Source organism: Molossus molossus, unplaced genomic scaffold, assembly GCF_014108415.1.
Source record: "Molossus molossus isolate mMolMol1 unplaced genomic scaffold, mMolMol1.p scaffold_m16_p_12, whole genome shotgun sequence".
Taxonomy (NCBI): Eukaryota; Metazoa; Chordata; class Mammalia; order Chiroptera; family Molossidae; genus Molossus; species Molossus molossus.
This window is the reverse complement of record NW_023425347.1, coordinates 81,006,002-81,022,908: the sequence shown is the minus strand read 5'-3', so window position 1 is coordinate 81,022,908 and position 16,907 is coordinate 81,006,002. Positions and strand designations below refer to the sequence as shown.

The window sequence follows — 16,907 nt, the reverse complement described above, 5'->3', positions numbered from 1 at the left end:
ATTTCAGTTATTTGGTTTACTCAAATTTTTTTCCTGATGTTTTAGTAGTTTGTTTTTTTGTATATGCCCCTAGCGTATCTAAACAATTTAGATAAATGATTTTTCATCTAAAAAACAATTCCAGCCCTGGCCGGTTTGGCTCAGCGGTTAGAGCGTCGGCCTGCAGTCCAGAGAGACCCGGGTTCGGTTCCCACTAAGGGCACGTACCTTGGTTGCAGTTTGTCCCCCGCCCTGGTTGGGTCGTAGGGGTGGCGACCACTCGATGTGTCCCTTTCACATCGATGTTTCTCTTTCTCTCTCCCCCTCCCACTCTATCTGAACAAAATATCGAAAAATGTCCTCGGGTGAGCATAAAAAAACAAAACAAAACAAAACAAAACAATTCCATTTCATCTGAGCTTTCAGATATCCTGGGCTTATAGTTGTTCCTAAATATTTTCTTATCATTTCCATACCCACTACTATATCTATGACTACGTTACTTTCCTCTTCCTTAATATTACATGCTTGTGACTTCATTCCTCGATCTGTCCTGCCAGGCTTGTCTGTTTCATTAACGTCTTCAAAGAAACAGGTGGTTTTGTTGATAATTGCTATTTTTTTTTTCTTTTTTAGTCAATTTGCCTTTATCTTTAAAGTTTTTCTCCTACTTTCTTTGGATTTATTCTGTTACATTATTCAAGCTAACAAAATCCTTTCTTATTTTCAACCTCGGTGATATGCCAGAGAGTGAGAGAGGTATATTAAAATCTCCCATGGTGACTGGGACTTTATTAAAATTGTTTACATTTCTGTAGTTTTTATTTAATTTATTCATGCTATGTTATTTGGCACATAAAGTTTTACCGTGGATTGATTATACATTTTATTAATATAAAAGAATTTTCTTTCTTATTTCCTTATGAGATGTGGAAGAGTCTCTCTAATTTATCTTATAGTAAACTAATTTCATTTTTCTGTGGTTTACCATTTTCTGTTCATTGCCTCCATTCCATTTTTTAATTGGATGATCATGTTTTCATCTCTATTCAATCTTTTCTCATCTCAGATTGCTGTTTTCATTATTGCCTGTTTTTGTGTCATAAATATAATATTCTCTCAAATCTTGTTAAGAATACAAATTAGGAGCTTTTACAGTTTTTTTTTCCCCCTTTGTTGCCTACAGAGGGGCGATTAGCTCTGACCAGAGAGGTCCCCTTCTTCCGACCTACTGGATATTTACACATATCCAGTTAATTTTCCTGTTGGCACCATTGCAGAAGGAGAATAACACAGAGAAGGGAAATAGCCAGTAGTCTGCACGGGTGAACAGAAGAGTTAAACCAAAGGAGGTTTGGCAGGAGCTCCTCCTGCTCCTGGTGCTGAAGTGTGTGTGTGTGTGTGTGGAGAGAGAGAGAGAGAGAGAGAGAGAGAGAGAGAGAGAGAGAGAGACAGAGAGAGACCATGGCAGCCTCTATTCTAATGAGCCTGACCACTCTTGCTAGGTACCAGCATGGCACTGCCCTGCTTTATCTGGCCTGTCAGCAGAAGACAAATGAAATGCAGAATGTCACGCTGAGAGGGCATCGGCTCTGTATGGTCTCAGACCTAGTACACTTCCGGAGGAGCTGGTGGGATGGAGGGCTGGCCCCTGCCACAGTCCCACGGTGTGTCCTCTGAGCTGGTGGGATGGAGGGCTGGCCCCTGCCACAGTCCCACGGTGTGTCCTCTGAGCTGGTGGGGTGGAGGGCTGGCCCCTGCCACAGTCCCACGGTGTGTCCTCTGAGCTGGTGGGGTGGAGGGCTGGCCCCTGCCACAGTCCCACGGTGTGTCCTCTGAGCTGGTGGGGTGGAGGGCTGGCCCCTGCCACAGTCCCACGGTGTGTCCTCTGAGCTGGTGGGGTGGAGGGCTGGCCCCTGCACAGTCCCACGGTGTGTCCTCTGAGCTGTTGACCTTCGACATGATTTTCCTTCAGGTTTCTCACACTAGTCCACAGGTGGGATTTCACGTGACTTGTGTGAAATGCAGTTCAGTTGGGCCTGTTCTCAGTCTGGACCCTGTTTTGGGTCCATGTGCCAGAAACGGCTTAGAGTTGTGCCTGAGCGTCTTCCTTGCCTCATCCGGCGCTGAGCCCAATGCCGCGCTTATGTCCCTGTGGTCACTCTGGTGGAGCCTGTAGAAGATGCAGCTACATACACGTGCCTCAAGGACACACATGTGTAGTTGTTAATCTATACGACAGCTCTTACAGGTCCTTCCTGTCTTGCCGACGTTAGGGGCTGGAGTGAAAGGAACAGTGGGAGACAGTGCGTGTGGGTGAGGGTTAGGACAGCTGTCGTAACCACAAGTAAGGAACAGGTCAGGGGTCACAATGCAAGACAACAGTCATTTCATGGGTCAGAAAGAGAAGACCATGGAGAAGTTTTGGAGGGGTGGTCAGATACGCCAACACTGTATCTGGGGCAACACATGGGGGGAAGGGGAGCAGGAACCCCTTGGTCAGGAATTCAGGTGACCACTGGGGCTCCTCTGGAGGGAGAGGCAAGTCCTCAGGTTAAGAATTCGCCAGGGTTCTGGCAGACGGGCCAGTGACCCCGGGGCAGAGGCCGGATGCTCCCGGAGGTGACAGGCGCTCTGGGCTCCTCCTGTGCACATTTGGTCGCGGTCCCAGCGTGACAGGTTCGAACAGCTGGACAGACACAGCTGGTGGTGGTTGCTGGGTGGTTCTGAATCCTTCTGAGAGACTGACTGGGAGTTTCTTTCACTTTCAGAACAGTTCTGCACCTACGCGTGTCCCGGGCTCTCCCTAGGAGGGCCAGGGGCTCCGAGGAGAGTTAGAACAGGAAGGGGTACACGATACCCCCGGGTCTCCCAGGGCACCTTGCTCCCCTCTCCCAAGGGCCTGGTTCTATAGAAGTTCTGGGGATCACAGGGTCCCCGGAACAGCTGTTCAGCCAGGTCAGAGCCACAGCCCAACCTTCTGAGGAGGACACAGAGGCCTTGACACAGAAAAAAGAGCTTCTTCACCAAGAAGGTCGAGACCAGTTTTTGAAGGCTGCCGTCTGGGACGGTCTCTTAAAACACAGAAGTTCATACCCCTTTTCCTAGGGCCCTGCAGGAGTACCTAAGGTCCTGCTACCTGCACGGGTCCTCCTTGACCTCTGACCCGGGCTTTATGCCCCTAGCTCCTCGTTCTTAGTCTGAACGTCTTGGGGAGTCCCTCTCCTGTCTGTGGTGAAGCTGCTCCCTTGATCCCAGGGCAACCGGACAGTGTGGCTGGGTGTGCACACCTGTCGACTGTGTCTTGGGTGCTTCGCTGGGTCTGTACCACCCTAGAGAGCAAGCCCGGCACTGGCCGTGCTCTGTGTGACCCCAGCGACCGAGGCGCCCTCTGCGGGTCCTCTCAGGGCTCGTGCACGGAACCGCTGCCCATACTCCCTTCACAGCCTGGAAACGTAAGTTATGCCTCAGAATGACCTTGCTCCCTGCAGGGTTAACAACAGCGTCACCCCACAAAGCCTCTGCATTGTCCAGTGTCACCAATTCCACTGTAGCACTGAAGAGGGGGTCACGGCGGCCCTGCTGCCCGGCTGTAGCCTCTGCGGCTCTGATGGTGAACAAGAGGAAGGTGGGGTGAAGGGGCCTCGGAGAGTCAAGTCCTGACAGTTCTCCAGGGAGATGCACACTGGTTTTTGGAGTCTGAGGAGCTCAGATGTTGAAGAGCTTAAGAAGCCACAGGCAGGACCTCGATCCCCAGTGAGCCTCTTTGCCACGATCTGTTCTATTTCAGGCACGCCCTGTCCCAAAGGATCACCTCCTGGGCACATCCACTTGGGTTCAAGGATAATTAGGCAGGAGTGAGAAATGCCTTCGGAACACACACTCCAGAGAACAATGCCCCGGAGGTGGGTCGGCAGTATCATCTGCGCATGAGGAGAACAGTGCATTCATCTCCTCGGCCAGAATCCTAAGGGAGGGGCGTACTGAATGCTTTCTCTTTGGATTTTCTAGCCTGCTAACCTCTTGTTGTTTCTAAAGCCAAGACTTCTCTGGCTACTGGGAATAAAGCCTTATTAGAACAAGCTAACGAAAAAAATGTGTTGGCCTAGGATGAAAATGGAGACTCTGTGTGAGATTTCCCTAATAATCCACTCTAACTAAGGTGGCTCTTTGATAAATTCTCCTGTCAACTCAACATACACACACACACCACACGTTATAAGAGATATACTCTTAAACACACACACACACACACACACACACACACACAGAGAAATACAAGCCATACACATGCTCAGTGTCTTAACAATTTCTTCTCTATAACCCTCTCTATAATCCAAGTCCTATCATTTCCTTCTCTTACATATATCTTGAATCTACTTTCTTTAACCCCACTGCCACACACAGGCCATCATCATGACACACGGAAGCTACTGAAATAGCCTACGAGTGAACCAAACATATACGCACAGCATATACACAAGGGCACACACCGTCCACTGAGACAAGTGTGCACAGACACAGGTACCTCAAACCCACAGACACAGATTCACACACACGTGGAAACACGTATATATGTACTTATAGCCACACATATATCTACACCAGTGCACACGCACAGGCACACACACGTATTCTACAAGCTCATTATCCAGGTCGATGGTCAGAGTTCACAATGGAATACGAGATCCATTGCCCGCTCCAACTGCATCTCCTGTTCTTATCATGTGGTCAACCCATAATCAATCACATATGTGGGCGAGAGCAGTCAGCTCCTAAGCAAACTCTAAAGCCACATTCTGGGCTACTCACATACCCTTCCCGTTCAGGTTCTCACCTTTCCCCCGGTGACTGGGGGTAATACCGTGGGACTCAGGAGGGAAAAAGCAAAGTCTGGGTCATTCACACAGAGATGAATGAGTGTGTGCTGACCACACTCCTGCGCACTACCACACGCACGCTCTAAGAGGTCTACCAGCGTACCTTGAGGACGTCTCCTTCGGAGAGCTCAAATGTCCTGGCTTTAAGCTGAATCCCCTTCCCCGGCTGGGTCTGGATGGAGTAGATGCATTCGTGGTTGTTGTTGTAGTTCACAGGAAAGTTGGGGGACAGCAAAGTGCCGTGAGTGCCCGTGACTGCATTCCCACACTCGGCTGGAGAGAGAATCACAACAGCCACAGATTAACTCCCATCACCTACAACCAGAACGCAACTCGCAGTGCTGGGGGACCTCACGAAGGTGACAAACTGTTGCCTCGCTCCCTGCCAGAACGCTCATCGATCTGTCCATTTGTCTGCTTCTCAGGGCTTTCTTTGTCAACACCTGCCCACCTGCGGTCCTGCCTGGTTTCTTTCTCTCTCACTCTGTTTGTCTATCTCTCTTCTGCAGAAACAGAAACAAGCCCGTCAGACCCCCTTTACTTCCACAGTGTTGTGGAGCAGCCCGTGCCCACACCTGCTCACATGGTATCATAGCAACAGGAATGACTGAGGGGGACGTCAGGCGAGGATGGCGCCAGCCAAGTGAGGCGAGATGGAGCCCTTCTGTACTGGAGGATAGAAACTGAGCGAGGACAAGATCGAATAATAATTGCGAGCATCCTCTGAGCTTCGCAAGGATCATTTCAGTCATTAGTCACAACAAGCACCTCCAGAAGGGAGGCGTGATTACCATCCCTGTTTTAAAGATAAAGAACCTGGTACTTTGCCATTGAGATCAAGTCTCTCAATTCGCGAAGAAGAGGTTGGCTGAGAACTCAACCCTGTGGGTCATGGAATTGAGGGACCCCGAGGCTGACCCACCGAAATCCTGTTTTCCTTCAACAGGTTAATGAATTCACTCCCTCTTCTCAAAACCTGTTTCTTCTCCTCCAGAATCCGTCATTATTTCTGCATTGTTCCCAATACTTTATTTATAGCAGTGATCACATTTTACTTGACTTATTTCTGTCTCTCTCACCACACTGAGGATCTTTGAGGGCTCGGTCACAGCTCTGTGTCCCCAACACCCACTCCATGCCTGGGCAGGTGGCCAGAGGCACGCAGTAGGGGAAGGGAGCAGCTCAGCGGCAGGGCATGCGCTGAAGAGCCCTGCAGGGGGCTTCCTAGGGTCTTCGGTCACTTAGCCTCTCCCTGCTCTTCCACGAATCACAGCCTCCACAATACTGCACCCTGGCTGCTTGTTCCTGGCCTGGACCCCCCCCCCCCCAAACCACAAGTTACTGAGGGCTAGGGCCATGCTTAATGAATCTATGCATTTCTAAGGCTTAGCCCAGATCATCCTTAAAATAAGTATTTGTCAGATGAATGAATGAATGAATATGGACTACAGTGACCTCAGAAGATGTATAGTCCTAGAAATAATTAGGTTCAGAGGAATGTTAAAATACAAAGCCAGATGGCAGGTCCATTTTTCGTCTGGACATATGGGCGATTTGGAGCATTTGTTGAATCTCTGAAGCTGATGGAACAAGTCAGCTTCCTCTAAATCCCCCCCCCCCCCGTCCCTTTTCTAGACATAATCCTCGGCAGGAAGCACCCAGAGGTCCACCAATGGGCCACTGATTTGACCAGATATTCAACCCCGGTGACCTGAGCCTAGAGTACTAGGCCAAGGTCCTGCAGATGGAGCAAGTCATAGGGGGACACTCAGAGCTGAGCCTCTCCCGAGCCCAGTTATGCCCTGTGTGTTCTCGGGTCCCTGACATGGCTCCTCAGACCTTTCAGGACAGCGACTGCGCCAAGTCCCTGCTTCTTCGATGGGCCCCAACCCCTGGGCTCTTTCCAGTTCATGACTGGCTTCAGCTTTATGTAAGTCATTACTTTGGACTGAATGTTTGTGTTTCACCTCAAACCTGTATGTTGGAGCCCTAGTCCCCAGGGTGCAAACTTGGCGAGGTAATTAGGTTAGACGAGGTCCTGACGGTACAGCCCTCACGGCAGCTCGGTGTCCTTGCGAGCAGAGGGCCAGTCCCGGGCCCTCGGAGCCGAGCGAGGACACAGCAAGAAGGCTGCCATCCGCACACCCAGGCACCAGGTCTGCCAGCACCTTGACCCTGGACTTCCCAGCCTCCAGAACGGCGAGCGACACAGGCGGGTTCAGCCACCCCATCCACGGTATTTTCTTAGAGTAGCCCAGACCGCCCGGGATGTGCATGTTGGCGGAGAAGAAAAATCTAGCTTTCTGGTCCTCTAAACTCAGCCTGTTTGCAAACAGACCGAATGCATGGTGAAAGGGTGGGCTGGGGCAGAAAACTAGATGGACGGGTGGACGGGCACCCTGGAGGCTGCCGACAACTTAGGTAGATAGGTTTCTGGGGTTGTAAGTTTTCTGGGTGCTGTCAGAGGCAGGTGGGGGATTGGGGAGGGAGTGATGAGGGCTACGTACATTCAGACGTTGACCACTCAGTCACATCACCCTTCCGTCATCGCTGGGGACACGGCCCATCTCCCTCCCTCTGGGGAGAGGTGCGCAGTGTATAGATTAGAGTGGAGTTTGGAGGCAGACAGACAACGTAAATCAAATCTGAACTCCCCTTCCTCTGTGCAATGATGCCACCCTCATAGGACGATAGAAAATAAATGCATGAGACTTGATGGCAAAGCAGGTGAACACAGGGGGAGCGGTTAGCAGACAGGACGCCCTAACCGGCTTATTCCTCCTCTCCTTCCTCACTGATCGCAGCGAGTCTATGCACCTTACCTGCTTCCATCTGGAGGCCTAACTTCCCGTGCGTGGGGACAGGCAGAAGCCCTAAGGCATGTCTTGGGCAGCGTGGGCACCTTCCCTGTTTCTGAGGCCTCTCGCCTTCCACTTATTTCCTGAAAGCTGCCTTCTCTTAAACATGGGCGTTGGCATGTCAGTGGGCCCCTTCCTGGCCCTGGCTTCCGGCACAGTGGCTGTAGGCCCGCCTCTGCCAGCAGAGCCCTCTCCTCCTGCCTACATGCCCAACACCTTCATCAGGAGGGGAGCAGGGCCAATTCTCGGCCAACCACCAGGCCCCGATCTCCCCCAGGGCCTTTCCTGGGCACCAGGGAGGGCACAGGAGGGTAGAGGGCCTTGGCACTTGCTTCTGGGAGTTTTCAAAAAGCAGGGGAGGTGAGCGAGCAGATGCACTGAAATCCAGGCACCAACATAAGTGGAAACAAATAAATGTTGCAGAGAAACAAGCAGTCACATGCCCGGGAAAGTGCAGCTGCTGGCCCCGCATCTGTGACTTCTGTCAGAAGAGGTCTCTCTAAGGGCAGGGCTGTGTCTGAGCCATCAGTCTAGGGCACCTGAGGCACAGGGTTAGGTCTTCTCCATCACACGGGCACTCCCAAGGACGGGGTCATGCTCTCTGAGGCAGACTGGGTCCCTGGGGTCAGCACTGTCTCTTCCACATCAAGTTCAGGGGTCCCTGAATTAGAGCCCAGGGCTGCTCATCTCCTTTGCCGGAAGTGCTCCTGGACCGCGGTGTGGGCTGAGTCATTCAGCTTCCACCTACAGTGACGGGCGGCTGGGAGCCTCCGCGGCGGGCATTCCCGGGACCCTCCAGCCAGAGCGATGTGGGGGGCTGCTGGCTCTCAGAGGTGACTGCGATTGCTGTGTGTTATTAATAACACGTGAAACAGAAGAGGATGTAATAATGGAAGCATTGTGAGGTGTCACGAACAAATAGTAATCGGAACAATAAGTTAAAGAATGAGTCTGTGCAATGAGATCAGGGGCAAACGCTGAAGGAGGGTGCGCATTTGGAGTCCGGGATAATCCTGTTCAAGAAAAATTTCCCCCAGAACCACTGAGCTGAGGATATTTTTCCCAGAGAAGAACGGAGCTGCTAACAGCCAGACCCAAGCGAACCTGCACAGGGGCAGATAGGTGTGTGTCTGAGTGGGCGCCCGGCTCAGGCTGGTGGATGCTCTGAGGGACGGATACAGGAGAAAGGATCAGCTCTGGGCTTGTTTGATTGGTCAAAAGTAGAATTCAGCATCTGTTTGCATTAATGTTTCCTTTCTGAGATTATGAAAGGTTATTGGATGTTGGTTATCAATAAATAATGATAAAAAGGTTATTGGCAAAACGATGATAATTACAGGGCACCTCATGGCTTATGTAAATTGTGCCGTCTAATCTGGAATGCACCTGTGAGTTGGATATTGCTCTCTCCGGCTGGGGCTGAGCCTTGCTGGCCTCCCCAAGATCTAACAGCTGGTAGGCGGCAGAGCCCCGATTCGACCTGGCGCCTGGAAGCTGAGCGGCCTGGGCCCAGCCCGTTCTGCCCGTCTCTTTGCAGCTGCCTTCTGCAGAGCCCCAGGGCTCCACGGAGCTGTCTGCGGCAGGGCTGACCTCCTGGGCCCTCAAGACGCCAGCCTGTTCCAGCCAGTGTAGTGTTGCTTTTATCTGTTTGGCATATTGGGGTTTCATGTACTGTGTCATTCTAAGCGTGAGTTCCACACGGCTAAGAGCCAGCGTGAGAGGCACTGCGCTAATCCTGCCTGTGTTCCATGCAGCCCCTGCCATCAGCCTTGTAAAGGACGGACAGCCGGTGGGCCCTGCTCCCTGCGATCGCCCTGTGTCTCCCCCACCTCAGAGCTCTGGCGGGAGGCGGCAGGGCCTTGCTCAGACTCCTGGTTCCGACTCGCTAACCTCACCATCTCCCTGGTGCTTGCTCTGGACTGGCCTCCAAGCTGCTCCTCAAGGCGCAGGGCCTGGCTCCTCCGTTCCATCTTCTCCAGATACGGGAGTGATTAGCTTCTTGGATTCCCTGGGATCTACAATGTCAGCTGATCAGGGAGGCCTCTGCTGACCACTCTCTTTAAAAGAGCCACCTCCAGCGCTTTGTAAGCTGACTTAATTGATCTGCAGAACCCTCAACGCTGCCTGACGTCTGACATATCTGTGGACGTGTAGCTTATCTCCTCCATCAGGATGTGAGACCGTGAGGGGAGACGTCTCTGTTTTGTTCACCTCTGTATCCCCAGCGCCTAGAACCCGACTCTTGCTCCCTCGAATGCAGGGTCTTTCTGGGGACTCTCAGAAGCTGGCATCCCCACCAGATTGGGCCTCTCCATGGGCAAAGGTCAGACTTCCTTCCTGCAGGTCCCCCTGCCCCAAGGCTCTACCCAGAATTCTCTGCACAAGGCATCCTAAGCCGTGGGATGTGTTACGGATGGAGGGAAAATATCAAAATCCATTTCATTTAAGTGCCTTAGTGGATCCCCCTTGCAAAGGTCGGTCAGGCTGCGGAACAGCCCCCGAGGCAGGTGTTGCCATCCCCGCGCAGGTGAGGAGGCTGGTGCGGAAGGTTAGGCCACCCAGGCCCCACTGTGCTACGGCCGTCCTCAAACCCAGGCCTGCTGGCTGCTTGGCCCACGTGGCTAAAGCTTGCCCCCCACCCCCATTAGTGAAGCAAAATGAAAGCACGTGACCACCTACCAACACACCTTGGCAGGGGCGAACTCCACAGGCGCCGTCTGCCCCCCAGGCACGTGATGCGGGCCGTGCCCTCCAGTCGGTACCCGGGGAAGCAGGAGAAGGTCAAGGTGTCACCTACGCCGAACTGCAAGCCCTTCCGGATGCTGTAGGCGGGGACCTCGGGCTCCTCGCAGGGCTCCAGGTCGTATTCTGGAAAGGCGGCAGGAGAGCCGGAGTCAGAGACAGAAGAGGGGACCCGGGGGAAACACCAGGGAGGGAAGGCCCAGAGCTCACGTCAGCCGGAGGCACAGAGCACACGCACTGACCCACAGAAGGCCCAGGGCCGAGAGGAGGGAGCTGAGAGGGGAGGCTGACAGCCCGGCGGCGGGGTGAGGGGCGGGGTGCGTGCTATGCTTTGGGGCACCTGGACGCCTCACAGGCGTGACCGGGGTTGGAAACATGCTTCCCGGGAGTCTTTCTGAGGTTCCTCTGACTTGACTCTCCCCTCCTCTTTCCCTTCATCTCCATATGAACCTCAAGACTCTCCTGCCTCTCTCCTGAACGACATACTGACCAGATGGATCCAATCACCTGGCTCGAGAGGGGCAGAGGTGTGACCCAGCGGAGGGAAGCCTCCCCTGGGAAAGGCTCCAAACGCTTCACCGGAAGCTGCCTCGGTGATGCTGGCACTTGAGGCAAACGGCAATTGTGACAGGGTGGCATTTATGGGCCAGGGACCTGCCTGGTGCCTCCAGTGATGGCCTAGAAGTGACCATCCCTCGTCCCCAAGGGCATCTCCTTCTGGGACACATTCCTGGAGGGTCTGTGTGGTGAGCAGAGGGAGGGTCTGTCTCAGACAGATGAGGTGCAGTGGCTGGACAGGTCTCACCCAGAGGCCAGCCCAGGCACACGGCAGGCAGCTTCTGCCAGGGGGACCGCAGGGGCTGAGCTGGGCCATGTCCACTTCCTAGAGGCCAGACATCTCTTGCCCGTCCAGGTGGAGTCCATGTGCTATCTCTGCTCCTGGCTGGGAAGGGGGGACCCTGGGGCAATGGGGTAAGAGCTGCAGGGGGACTTGGGACCAGAGGAAGGAGGGGTCCACTCTTCTCCCTGAACACCAAATAAAATGTTTTCTTTTCAGGGTTCCTAAACACAGAGATGCATATCTATTACTAAGTTAGCATTGCTGAAGAAGCCCCAAATAAGACTAAAATACTCTAACATGTTAACTCCAACCCTCCTTCTTCTCTTTTCTAAATTGCTGGGGTTATAAATAGCAGACATGGAATCAGGAGAAGCATCTGGAATTACTAGGGCAGGAAGGGACTTCTGCGACTTCCTCTAGCTCAGCCAGTTGGGTAAGTCCTGTTCAGAGGGAAATCTAGACACCCCCTGAGAAGGAGATTCCCCAGTACCTTCTAACTCCTTGCAAGCCCATTATAGGGAAGTTCACCCTTGTGTCTAACTCAGCTCTCTTGTGCTGCAGCAGTGAGGTCCTTCTCCCAGAGACCGGAGAGGGCAGCAATATCGATATGCTAGGAAGACGAGGGGATGGCAGCGGAGGGAGAGACAGGGTTCCCTTCCCCCAGGGACCCTCACAGGCGTTACCTGAGAAGGTAATGTTGAATCCTTCATAAGACATGGAGAAGTCGGAAATGAAGCGGACCTGGGCAGTGAAGTTGCCATAGAGACCAGCGCTGATGGGAGCTGGCAGCCGCGAGCCGGTTAGCTGCCTCAGGGGCTGGGTGAAGCTGCCGTTCTCGGTGATGAGGAGGTAGTCGTGGCCGCTCTCCAGGTGGAAGGTGTGGAAAGTAAAGAACACACCTGCCAAGAGACCGGAGGGGTCAGGGTGACGACGGTGAGATGGCTGAAGCAGCCCAGCTGCAAGACAGGACCTGCACAAACACTTCCAATCTGTTAAAGTCTGTGGGTGTGCAGGAGTCTAAGCATGAATTGATGAATCCCTACGGGTGAACCGGAACGGACTGGCCCACAGGTCGGGCCAGGGAGAAGCACACTGCTTCACAGTTGTCAGGGAGATTTATGGCTAGTTCTATGAGAATGCTTCACAGCCATTCATTCATTCATTTATTCATTCATGCATTCATTCATTCAGAAGTAGTTGCACATTTGTTGAGTGCTTCCTATGGGCTAGGATCCAGGCCAAGGTAGGTGCAAGGGGATATATAAGACACTAAACAAATGGCAATCGTAACCCTACGGTAGAGAGCCAGGGGGTGGGGTGGGCTGCAGAGCGGGAAACACTTTGCAGCAGGAAGGGGGTGTAGGACAGCCTCACTAAGGAGTACACATCTGATTTGGTTCTCAAGAGGATGCATAGGGATCAACTTGGTAGGAGGGGAAAGGGTGTCCCAGGCTGGGGCCTGGTGTGTGCGAAGGAGCCGTGGATTCCAGGGCTCAGTGAGCCACACTGTGTGGCTGGACACACTCAGCAGGAAAACTCAGGAATAGAGGCTGGAAAGGCAGGCTGGGCTGGGCCAGATATTTTTCCGGGGGCAATGAGCAGCCATCCTATCCAGAGTGGATCAGATTTCAGACTCAGCAAGATGTGGATGGCTGCGAGGAGGACCAAGTGGGGGGCGAGGAGGCCGAGAGGAGAGCTGGAGTGGCGGCAGCCATGCCCGGGGCAAGAGGCTGGGGAGCGGCAGAGGGGCCGAGGGCGGGCAGTGGACCCCAGACCTCGGGAGGGAGCGTGGCTGGGAACCAGCCCAGCTGCAAAGGAGAAGTGAGAGGATGACTGAGCGTCCTGACCTGCAGGAAGGCGACGTCTTTCGCACCTGGGGCGGGACATTCAGGGGAAGGGGAGCAGGTGGCAGGAGGGTAATGCACTTAGAGTGGAACACCCCGTGCTTTCAGCATCCGGCACTGACAGCTGGTGGCACCTGGAGTATGGATCTGGGGTTTAGGACTAAGGCAGGACTACAGCAGTGGGGTCTGAACTGAGGTGACCCGACTGCAGAGGCTGCACAATGACGCTGCTTCTCACATGACAGAGACCAGGTAGTAGGAAGGGTCGAGTGGCCAAGAGGTTACAAAGCAGCAGGATCTCAACACCCGAAGCAACTCTTGAACTTGTCCAGATAGCAGCTGCCTGGGTGTGCATACATGTACATGCATGCCCACAAGCCAGTGTGTGTGTACATGGGAGCACACGCCACGGATGTGCTAGGGCAGGAACTTGGGTAGACTAGGGGTGGGTGCTAGACCCACTTACTATTCAGAGTCCATGAACCGGCAGCACAGGCTCCGCCAGGGAGCTCGTCAGAAATGCAGAACCTCGGCCTCCGCCACAGACCTTCTGCATCAGAATCTGCCTGCTTGCAAGACCCCCGGTGATTTGTAGGCACATAAAAGTTTGAGAAATACGTCTCTAGATAATTACTGACACGTTTTTGATAAATGACAGTGGGATCCAAGCTCTTCACGCTAAAGCGTTTTAGATGTTTTCATATTCTTGCCTCTGTTGGTGGAAGCTGGTGAGCCTGAGGTATTTGGGATTCTGTGGGTGGGGGTTGGGGAAAAATGCAAATGGCCTGTGCCCAGGCAAACGAGATGCATCCATTTATCTGTTCAAACAGATCCTAAGCACGTACTAAGAGCCAGGCCTGTGCTAAATAAGCACCTTGAAAAATCTGCCAGTTTAGTGGAGGAGACAGACCATCAATAGGGAGAATCCAGACCGGGGGCACAGGAAGAGTGGGCAACGGTGCCTCGGGGGTTGGGAAGGCTTCACGGGGGCTGCAGTCCTTGACATGACGAATGTGAGCATGCTTGGAGACCCACAGGTATGTGTGCTCACATGCCCCCCGTCCTCCTGACACACAAACACGTGTGCAAAGGAGAAACCGGTTCTCAGCCTGCAGAGCCTGGGAAAAGGCCCTGTGGACTCGAGGCCCTTCCCCTCCGAGCTGGAACTCAGGGCTGGGTGGACAGGGGGCCAGACCCAGTCACAGGGGAAACGGAGGAAGAGACACTTCCCTCTGCCTTGCACTTTATTCTCCTGCGTGCAAACACAGCCCCTCCAGAGGAGGGGACGTCAGCACACCTTGAGTTTGAGTTTCCTCCACTACAACGTGCGGATGACAGGTCACCCTCTCAGGTGACACCTGATCCTTGGAGTGAGGAACGACTGGATAACGTACGCAAAGCGCAATGCCCGGCACACAGCTGGTGTTCTCTTTGCTCAGCTCATCTAACTCCCAGGCAACCTTGGGGCTTTTATAAGATGTCAGTCCGGGGGTCTCAGCAAGGACACATTCTCTGGACTCCTGGCTGGCCATTCCCTTGAGCTGGCGGTGTGTCAAACTGAATAATTCTGAATCTCCCAGAGTTCTGAGTTTCCCCTGGCATCCTTCTGCCTGTTAGGGAGCAAACAATTAGTAGTAGCCTTAATAGGTCTATTCACCTGAAATACTCTTACGAGCAGTGCCGCCTGGAGAAGGGTCTGGTTCAATTTAATTCAATTCATGTAAATGTTTCTGGAGTAGCGAATGTGCCAGGCACAGAGCCAGAGCGGGGGCAATGGCAGGAAACAAGACAGATACGGCGCTCAAAGAACTTAGAGTCTGTGGGGAGAGAGGATGAACATGCAAGTTCTGTACAGCGGGGCCAAGTCTGGGACCGGATGGTGCAGGATCACGGGGGGCCCACCGAGGAGAGCCCAACCCAGACTGAGGCGGGGGAAGACTCACTAGAGGAGGTGGGTTCAGGAGGATGAGGAGCCGGCCACACAAGGGGAGTAGTGAAGATGATAGGGAGAAAGAAGTGTCGCAGAGAGAAAGCAATCATCCCACTGTGCAAAGCTCAGAGGACAGAGAAAGCCCGGGAGGTTCTGGGAACGGCAGGTCCCGTGTAGTTAGAGCTCAGTGTTTACAGGGCGCAGGGTGAGGCTGAGAAGGGTAATCAAGGGCCAGGCGAGCTATTTTACAGTTCCGTAAAGGTGACACTTCTAGACGGCTCTACGGAAGTGACCTGCTCGTACATCGCTGACCTCTTGCTGATTCTGGCTAATTCCTGTCCATCCTTGAAGAATGGCTTAAGGCTCAGCTCCATGTTCAGGACACCTGCTTAACCCTGGGCTGGCCTTTCGATGTTTCCCCACCTCCACCTGCTCTATCTCAGCATCGGCTGTGCTCTATTGAGAAATGTCAGGCTTTCTATCTCTACCACTAGACTGTAAACTTCCTGAAGGCGGGCAACGCACGCACAGTGGCTGAGTTTTCCTGGCACCCAGGAGAAACGTGCAAGTACAGAAGATATATGTATTTGTTAAGTATTTGTTGAACTGTGTTGACTCCAGGCAGACGCATAGAGAGGCGTAGAGAAACACACCCCCTGCAATGAGAGACGCACAGACACGGAGCAATCATGCCCGCAGAAGCTGTTCCCCTAGGGGCGGGAAGGGCTGCCTTCCTTTCCTCTTGACACCAGAGTGGCTTCCGGCTCCTGCAAGGGCCACCTCTGGCCCCGGCTTGGTGGAAAGCCCCGCAGGATGGTCAAGGACGCTGTCCCGGTCCCTCTCCTCGGGAACAGTGCTGTGGGGAGAAGGGAGCAACTGGCGTTGTCCTGGTGACCTGGGGCCTGCCTTGCCCGAGAGGCTCCGTCAGGGCCATTGAAGGCAAAATTGAAAGCGCTTAAGTTCATAGATGGGCCTATCTGTTGACTGTTCTTTCACATTTTCTTTTTTTTTGGTACAAATAGTGTACTTTACAAGCAATGTATGGTTGTGCCATATGTTTCTTTAAAAAAAATTTTTTTTTTCCCTTTATTGATTATAGAGAGAGAAGGGAGAGGGAGAAAGAGAAAGAGATAGAAACATTGATGAGAGAGAACATCGACTGGCCTCCCCCTGCGTGCCCCCTACTGGGGATCGAGCCAACAACCTGGGCATGTGTCCCGACCGGGAGTCCAACCAGGACCTCTCAGTCCCCTGCACAGCGCTCAGTCCACTGAGCCACACCGGCCAGGCAGTTCCCTTCCCTTTTCCCCAAATGTTTAAGCCCACTTTTCACAACCATTTATTAAATAATCCATCCTCTCTTTAGTGGACTAGAAATGACACTTTAATCACATATTAAAGACAGTCTCCCTCTCTCTGTCTCACACACATACACACACCATCTATTTCTGGATCTCTCTTCTCCCCCATGATTTGTGTGTCCTACACTTATACCAAACTGTAACGTTCTTTTAGCCCATAACATTTTAATATCTGGAACAGTTACTCTTCTTTAAAAACTTTTTTTCTTGGCTTTTCTACACGTTCATTCTTCTAGAGCAGAGGTTCTTACGTAAGGGAATGCATCAGAATTAACAGTGAGTCTTCTGAAAACACAGAAGGCTAGTTTCCACTGCAGCGTAGAAGTCCGAGACCTCTCGGTGTGAGCCCGCGCTGAGGAGTTTGCCGAAGTGCACAGGGGTCGGGACCTCGGTCTAGATGAACTTCAGAACAAGCGTCCGAGGGCAGAGGCCAGATTCGCTCGGTGACTGTTTATTCCCAGACCCGGGATCT

At 52.9% G+C, this 16,907-nt stretch overlaps 1 protein-coding gene across 1 annotated transcript in view; it reads right to left on the bottom strand.

The window, feature by feature from the left end:
- The window catches only part of CSMD2 (CUB and Sushi multiple domains 2), a 558,434-nt gene that overhangs the window by 158,420 nt on the left and 383,107 nt on the right, over positions 1-16,907 (bottom strand). Inside the window, exons 20-22 of the mRNA XM_036256013.1 lie at positions 11,984-12,199; positions 10,397-10,585; positions 4,963-5,132 (exon numbers count right to left, since the gene is read on the bottom strand). Of these exons, the coding sequence (XP_036111906.1) occupies positions 4,963-5,132; positions 10,397-10,585; positions 11,984-12,199 (575 nt within the window). The remainder of the gene's footprint in view (positions 1-4,962; positions 5,133-10,396; positions 10,586-11,983; positions 12,200-16,907) is intronic.